General features: G+C 37.8%; 1 protein-coding gene across 4 annotated transcripts; it reads right to left on the bottom strand.

The window, feature by feature from the left end:
- LOC107836185 (serine-rich adhesin for platelets-like) lies at positions 1-7,883 on the bottom strand. Of its 4 annotated transcripts, none has more exons than XM_016671235.1 (7): positions 6,108-7,883; positions 4,352-5,911; positions 3,805-3,894; positions 3,350-3,433; positions 3,044-3,199; positions 2,466-2,621; positions 1-1,751 (listed from the first exon to the last, which is right to left on the bottom strand). In XM_016671235.1, exons 2-7 carry the CDS (start codon positions 5,849-5,851, stop codon positions 1,737-1,739), a joined length of 2,001 nt encoding a protein of 666 aa, XP_016526721.1. In that variant the 5' UTR covers positions 5,852-5,911; positions 6,108-7,883; the 3' UTR covers positions 1-1,736. The 4 variants fall into 4 exon arrangements, with proteins under 4 accessions (XP_016526721.1, XP_016526720.1, XP_016526719.1 ...); XM_016671234.1 differs by having other exon boundaries at positions 6,967-7,883; XM_016671233.1 differs by having other exon boundaries at positions 4,352-7,883.
- Positions 7,884-8,371: the final 488 nt, after the last annotated feature.

Raw genomic sequence — 8,371 nt, 5'->3', positions numbered from 1 at the left:
TGGTTGTAGGTTTTTATTTTCTACCAGTCATAGATACACTGCAGCCATTTACTTTTAGTCCGTTTGAAATTTAATACAATAATTCATGCCCTTGTAGATAATTATATAATTATGAGCTGTATATGCACATAACTGTCATCAAAAAACAATGCTGTTTCAGTAAACTAAAAGCAAACCTGTCACAGTGAACTTCCACTATTTTGCATGTTTTCTTTAAATCACAACGTAAACAGTGAGAGTGATATACATGTCCCAGATAAGCACAGTGACACCGTTCAGCTATCTTGTGTTATCTCATCGTCCTCCACAACCCGCGACCCTCTGCAACGAAACTGCCCATTTCCTGTTCCCTTATGGTCTGTGCACAAAAAGCGTGGAGGGGTTCCCACCTGACATTCAGGAGTGCAAAAGCGATTTATGTAAAATAAACAAGCACACACTCATCCACTCAATTAAATATTTTCTCAATGAAAAAGACAAAAAAAAAAGAGCTAATAAAGCTTTTTACATTAAATGGTTCTGCAAATACCTGGTTATGCTCCACAGAAACGTGTGAATGTTTCTCTTTTCCTGATGGATACCTGAAATTTAAATAGCTTTTGAAGTGGTGATGCTTGCAAAACTCTAGTGAAACCAGTCACCACTGCTGCAGCTTGATCGGCACACATTCATCATCCATAGCTCATGAGTCAAGATCAGAAAGCCGAGGAACAAATGTAATTACACACAAAAAGACACACTGAGGAAAGGAAAAGAAGTCTGAAAGACAATCCACAGAGCGGCAAAAGCAGTCAAAGCCGGGATCTCACTGACACGTGTTGATTAGCCATGCCAGTTTTACTTCACGTGAGTGATTATTAATTCCTAGGCTACAGATGTCAGCTATTTTCATATAATAGATAATATATGTTTCTGGCTACTAAAGACGAGAGTACACATAGTCTACACGAAACACAACAGCAGCAGTTACATTTTGTTGTCAGCACAGTCCGTTTTTCTGTTTGTGACATCCTGACCACCTGAGTCAAGGAAAAAAAAAATGAAAAGGACTCGAGCTGTTGGTGAAAGAAGCATGTTAGGACCAGAGTGATGTAAATTATATATATATATATATATTTTGTTTAATTCTGAACCCCTACGAAGACATCGGTAGCTGAATTTATTTTAAGGTAAGTTGTTCTTTACCTTGGACTGTATTCCTCTGTTTTTATCGTCTGTTTTCCTGTTGCTCTTCCATGTGTTTAAAGCAAAACTACAACAACCCAGACATTAAGAATAATTCAATAAGGAAACAACAGAAGGCTTTCTTTGGTCATAAAAAGGCAAAGCAACTTCAGAAAATAATGTAAAAAAAATAAAAAAAAAATCATGGTTTGATAACGTGAAAAAAAAGAGAAAAAAAAATTTGGAAAACAAAAATTCATCTTCCAGGACTGAAATGGGAAGACTGTGGTGTCTCTGAGGTGCACACTGGGATTGCATGTGGCTAATGCATAGGATTAGCAGGGACTTTAGCGTGGACAGAGCTGGGGATCTGGGGGGAGAGTTAGTCATTCAGTTGCTCTTCCACCTCTGTTTTGTCTTTTGTCCTCATTTTCATGGCAGCAGCTAAAAACCTGGTGGAGTTGCTACTATTGATCACAGGCAACTGATCTTCTCCTGGGTCCTCCAATTGCGAAATGAGGACGTCTTCGTGCTGCACGGATCCTTCCACCACCGTTTTGTGGGTTGAACCTTTACGCATGTGGGCCCTTACGACAGAATAAGAAGATGTTAAACATAAGTGCTAACAGCTACATTTAATTATTACAGTGGGAAGAACACTCAAATTTAGGTATTTTCAGGATCAGTGAGGTGTTTAAAGATAAAATTGAAAGAACCAGAGAAATGGAAATGTTTTTCTGTCTAATGCTTTTCAGTTTCCAATCCTTCTTCTGTAATAAAACAATGTGGATTTGATTATATCTGCAACTGCTTGATATATCAGTATCAGCTATATCAGTTACAGCATGAGTGTGTGACTTTGCCTCTACTGTATCTGCTCCTACTACCAATAATTAATAACTGCTGAGAGGAGATTAGCTCAAAATAGTTTTACATGCTTTTGTTAAGATATTTTATGACATAGTTCAGGCCGAAACAACAGAAAAATTGAGAACAAAGTTCTGCAAAAGCCAAATCACTCAAAATGGTAAATCACTTAAAATGAACATTGGGCAATCTCTCTTCTACAGGAGGGAGCTCAGTGTTTTCTGATTGTGTTTTCAAGTTAAGCTTAAGAATTTCTCATTTTTTCATATTTGTTCTTTTTAACCATCCATTGCTAAAAGCCACCTATTTGTTCAGGATTGCACAGGGCCTAATAAACAAGACCGGTGTAACTTGGCAAGGTTGCTATTCCATCACAGATCAATATAGTTTGCAAGATCTAATTTCGGGAACATCAAGAAGTTTTTTTTACAAACCTGTTTGGAATAATTTTGAGCTGATGGGAGCTTTGAGGCCGAAGATGGATCTCCCTGGGAAGTTGCTGTCCGTTCCCCCTCAACCACAGTTTTCTCTTCTGAAACAATTTCTTCTTGCCTGGATGACAGGAAGCCTTCACTTTTTAAAAATGTGACCTAGGTGGGCATAAAATATTATCAGTATATTTACAATCTTTTGCAAACAATGTAAATGTCATATTATTATAATTATTGCATACAGTGCTGAGAAAAAAATATTTGACCCTTTACATATTTATCCCATTGTTTTTTTTGTCACACTTAAATGTTTCACATCATCAAACAAATTTCCATATATGACAAAGATAACATTACTACACAAAACCAGCGTTTTAAAATTCTAATTTCATTTATTAAAGACAAAAAACTTGCCAAAATAAACTGCTCCTCATTTGAACAAGTAACTTCCCTCTCTCATGGGGCAAAGTTAGTTTAAGTTCAGACATATTTAAATGTGAAAACAATTCAAATAAACAAGAAATCTAAAAGGGGAAAAATACATTTTCAGGGTACGTTATAGATATTGAGAGTACATGCACCTCTGTGTGGTCTCCAACACTTTTTAGTACGGTCCGCTTTGCCGTCCTGGAGTAACCGTCTTCGTCTGCTCCAGTCAAAGAGTCCTGAGAAGCTCCTTCTGACGGTATCTCTTCACCATCCACAGAAGCACACTTGCGGATTACTTTTCGTGTAACCTGAGTGAGAAAATTGTTTGCATGTCAAAAAAAGCGACAGGATGACATCTAATCAACACTACACATTGAAACAGCTGCACAAAACCCAGTAGTGGGTTTAAAGGTTAAAAGAAAGCAACAGAAATTAGAGCAAATGAAAACCAACTTTACCCTTTTGACAACTAAATGCCCATTTTCATCTCGGTACTTTTCTTCAGTCACGGACTGAGCAGGGAGGTGAGCTAGTTCATCATCCTGTTTGAGAAACAGAACAATTGTCAATCAGAAAGGGCAGTTTGGTTCAGAACGAGTTTGTGTGTTTATCACCGCACTTGGCAACACATGGGGCAGAAACGTAGTACTTGCATTTCAGGTTCATAAGAAAAGTTTGGGAAATTAGGGAAACGGCAACAAAACATTAAGGGTTATTCCGTCAAAGGAAATCGGCAAAGACGTGCTCACAGCAGAATAAAACACCTCCAAGACCTTCAGCCATCTGTGCAAACAAAGTGGAAGTTAAAGTCCTGAAACACACATGTTCATTCATTTTATTTGGTAGAAAAAGACAGTAAAGTCAAGGTTTCCATGCCAAATCAGCGCATCATCAGCCATGCCTAATAGGATACCTTGATGAAAATTCTCCTTCGTATTATTCTGGTGGTCAGAAACTCCTCATCTGAACTTTCTGATATTGATCCAAATTCTGCAGAGACCTCCTGACCAAGCAATACAAATCTGTTCAGAATCAATTCATTTACTCCCCCTACATAAAGATTTTGTTTGTAGCAAAGCAAGCCGGGAGCGGAGTGGAATAATGCACTTTCCAGTGTGTTGGATGTTACACTGGAAGATATAACATAGCACTTGGGGAAAAAAAAAAAAAAAAAAACATTTGGAAAAATGTCATGCTTGAAATTTTGAAAGAACAAATCATCACCAGGTGACATTGCTAAGTAAAGCTGCAGTGACACATGCTGAGTTAGGGTTTGTTAAATTGGAAATAAAATAAATGTGGTTCATAGCGAAATGTAGATTAAAATTTTCCAGCCAGAGGGTTAGCGGTCATTTCTTCATGAGGCAAATCTAATTAACATTATTACTCGGCTCTGGCATAAAAAAACAAAACAAAAAAAAAACACAATACTCGGATGATTTTTTTTACGCTCGTCTTACCCTTTGCAGAGACTTATCAGTACAGTAAGTTCCAGAAGGTAGAGAAGTTTTGCACAGAGAGAATTCTTCATCTGATGTCTCTGAGTGATGTAGTGATTCTCTGCTCTCTTCAAGTTCCTGATTGTACGACTCATGAACCAAAAGAGCGTCTTCATAATCTTCACTTCCAGAAGACGGGAGCATTTTTTGCTTTGCTTTTTCCTGTGTCCCTGTGTCGAACTGATGCTGAGCTGGACCTGCACTAACAGCTGTCTCAGGCGCATCAAATTCATTCTCTGACAAATCCGACACTACTTGTTTGCAGTCGAAAAAAGACTCCATGTCAGAGTATTCCAGGTTTGGACTGTCCATTCTGCACTGTGTCCCATCAGCAATTCTGAGAGGGGTCCTGGCATAGGTCCCCGAAGCAGAGGAGATCTCTGCAGCTTCTAGTGGGTTGGTGTACTCCTCATCAGACCCTGATGAGGAAGTTTCAGTTTTGAGTTTGAATATAGGAGATTCAGGGGCAAAATATTCATCAGAAAGTTTTTCTACACTCCTGGAAGAGGGGTAAGGTATCAGCTCATCAAAGCTGAAATGTCTCGAAGCTGTAGCTATGTCAGGAGTAAAATCAGACACAGGCTGGGTAGATATGGCTTTAGTGGAGGTTCCCTCCCATAAACGCTGATCTTGGTTAGTCTCGGCAGAGGCTTCTTCTGTTGTGCCCCTCGACTCTAAAGACTGTGAAGGTAGGCATTGTCCTTCGCAATTTGAATAGGTGTTTGTCATGAGGTTTTTCCTGTTGAACTCATTCAGATTTTTCTCAAGTGTGTCTCTCGAAGAAGAAAATGTTTCAGTATGACTCTGAATACTTTGGCAAGACTGGAAGTGTCCAAAGCTTTGTTGTTGAGTTTCCTCACCAAATTTTTGATGGACTTCAGGGATTGATGGAGCTTCAGTTGGTGATGAATTCGATTCTTGATGAATGTCAGAGTCTGACTCAGATGCATGTTTTGTATCAAGACATTGTCCTACATTTGCAATACCTTCTGTAAGCTGTGGAACAGGAAACACACCGACTTTATTTATATTTTCAGTAGGGTATTCCTCTTCAGGTGAAAGTTCTGCATATGTGTAAGCTTCTTTCTCCTCGGGGCTGCTATCAGAGGACTCAGATGCATATGAATCAAGTTTTTCTGGTGATAACTTCAGTTTCATTTCCTTCAAATCAGAAAACATCTGATCAAGTTGAGGAGATCCACATTTCTGTGATGTTGGGCTAGAGTTTGAGGACTTGACGGTAAGTACAGAATCACAGTTTTCTTGTGATTCTAGAGTCTCAGAGTCTGACTCATTATATTCATATTTTCCCTGTGGAAAGCTACTTTGGCTGGTCGATGTAATGTCATATTCAGTGTTCACTACGTCCCACACAGGTTCATCGTGAGATGTTGTCATTGCTGTGTTTGAATCATGTGTCAACAAAAGTGTCTCTGCTTGCATGCCCTGAATTTGTCCCATATCAACATTGTTGTGTTTTGGGGCTTGAGCAATATCTGTCTTGAAAGTTGAAGATGATACCTGAAAGAAATAATACAATGGAACGGGGGGGAAAAAAATGCATAAATACTTTTTGAAGTGCCTTTGGGAAGCAACACTCAAGCCAAAATGGTTTTTGTAGTTGAAAGCGCAAGAGTTAAGCCTGTTAAAAATTTATTTGTAGCCCAACATGCATGAGTATTAAGATTATACCTTTGAACAGGAGGGCTTTTCTTACAGCATTTTTTTGTCAGATTGGAGACATCTGTTCTAGTGTGATAGATGGTCACACAGTAGTTTAAGCAGACTCTATAAAAGGTTGCATAATACCATAGTTTTCCACATTACAGAAGGGCACAAATAAATTTATATTAAAATTAGAATGACTAGCAGTGAAGGGGATGATGAGTTTATATAACTTTCATATAACTTTTAAATATAGTTGTTTCCAAGAAGCAAAACATGTGCAATGATAAAACGGTTTTTATAGCATCAGGATTGTCTGTTGAGGTTCTTAAACTTTCCTGAAAGACAGAACAGCAGCTCCTTCTCAGCAGAGCTTTATACCCCTTCACTAACACACAAACACATTTTACCCAAATTGCATTATGTGAAACCAGAATAATTAATACACAATTTTTTATTTTTTGTGTCTTGAGGAAAGATCCTTTTTGAGATCAGATAGAAAGAGTAAGGCAGTTATCATTTGTGTCAGTGGAGAGGTATGCCTAGACAATACTGTGTGGATATATAGTTTAAATATAATGTAAACATACACATTTCAGTCAAGAGCGAGTGTCACTCAACACATGCTTCCACCTGTTGCCACTTACAACCCTTACTGCAGTTAAGAAAGAATAGAATGAAAAAAAAAACAAGCTCATCTCAATTATTATGGGGTCGTAGGGATTTAGATTAGTTTTGCTACATTGAAGAATCGTCTCAATGCTTGAAAAGCAAACATGCGACAATAAAGCCTTTACTTGTTAAATGCCCAAGAAGCATCAACAGTATGACTTTTTATAGCGCCACATTAATTTAAAAATTTTGAAACCAACACTGCACTCATGAACAAACAAGTGCTTGTGCTTTCTTACCAACAACAAGGGATCTTTCTGTTGTCTTTGAACATGGATTTCCTTTGAGGAGAAATCTTGAGGGAGAGGTTGTCCTAATAAGCACTCTAGATTCAGGCACTCTCCACACAAGGACGGTTTTTCACTCAGTCTTTTTTTTTTGCTTGACCATGTACATCAAAGCCAGCATGAGGAAACCACTCCCTTGCTTTTACAGATGGCATGTGATTCAACTTCAAACCAAAGCAACCACTAACAAGTGATGTCAGTGAAATAACTTGTGTCAACATAAGAGTTCTGACTTCACATTGAAAAGTAGGCTGATCATTACTGTTACAACCTGAGAAATACCTGCAGCATGTTGCTACTGATGGCCACTACATGGCTTGGTGGTCGCTGCCACCAATTAGTAGTCGTGACTATTAGTATAACTCGCAAGAAATGATAATGATCACATGACTCTCTCCATCACAGAATTCCTACAATTTTTCTGGTTTATGTTATTATGAGGTTAGTGTTGAAGAATTAATTGCCACACATTAAAAAATAGTTAATATGTAAATGTTTCACATGCTTATTTTCACATAAGTCTTCATATTAGTCTCACTTCCAATTTAAAGGACTTTTGTCCTACTGTATTGCTATTTCCCACTACTTCACAATTGAATAAGCTTGTTCACACGAGAAATCATTGAAAACAATGGCGGTGACAAACGCAAACAGTAACATGAGATTATATTCGTAATTCAGCCATGGTGCTCATCATGTATTGGCTATCGGAGGAGAAATTGGCATCTTAGGTTGTGTTTTGGGGAATACATTTAAATGACACAACTTTTTTTGTGTAATGCTGTCAGAGCTCTGGTGGAGCCAGTTGCACATTGTCCTCATAAATATCCGACTGCATGCATCAAATTTGGGGAAGGATTTGTTTCTTATAAGAAACATTGATTTGTTTCTTATAAGAATGTTTCATATAAGAAACATTGATCCGTTTTTGAAAATTAATTCATTTTCAAAAACAGACATGGTAACTTTTGGTGATTTTATTTGGAGACTTAAAAAATTATAGGATAAAAGATTAAACATGCCAAAATGGAGTTATTTTTGTGCCACCAACATGAGCATATAGTGACCAATCCAAGCACACAGTGAGGCGGATCTGAGAACATATACCTATGTATATAAAGAGTAATTTGAGGTGTCTCCATTTAATTTTCACACAAGCTCATTCAAACGTGTTGTGGCACACACTAACCTCTGAAAACTCTAGTTTGCTTGCACTCAACCCAGAAAATGTATTCACAACTTCAGGTCTAAGTTCATAAATCACACTACCAGTGCGGTCTTTCTAATCTAATCAGAGTATTCCTTGAAAATGCTCTATTTGCTGGAATGAAAAATAACCAACAACAATCAAAAAATC

This window comes from Poecilia formosa, unplaced genomic scaffold (assembly GCF_000485575.1).
Source record: "Poecilia formosa unplaced genomic scaffold, Poecilia_formosa-5.1.2 Scaffold43, whole genome shotgun sequence".
Classification (NCBI taxonomy): Eukaryota; Metazoa; Chordata; class Actinopteri; order Cyprinodontiformes; family Poeciliidae; genus Poecilia; species Poecilia formosa.
The sequence above is the reverse complement of the archived record's forward strand: the minus strand, read 5'-3'. Positions and strand labels throughout refer to the sequence as shown.

What these genes read in the sequence shown, in the direction of transcription:
- LOC107836185 (XM_016671233.1), bottom strand. Translation starts at nt 5,851, where the DNA reads ATGGGACAAATTCAGGGCATGCAAGCAGAGACACTTTTGTTGACACAT. An exon ending in GAAGGAGAATTTTCATCAAG is followed by an intron (nt 3,434 to 3,804) that starts GTATCCTATTAG and finishes TTTCTCAAACAG; the next exon opens with GATGATGAACTAGCTCACCT. An exon ending in GGCATTTAGTTGTCAAAAGG is followed by an intron (nt 3,200 to 3,349) that starts GTAAAGTTGGTT and finishes TTTCTCACTCAG; the next exon opens with GTTACACGAAAAGTAATCCG.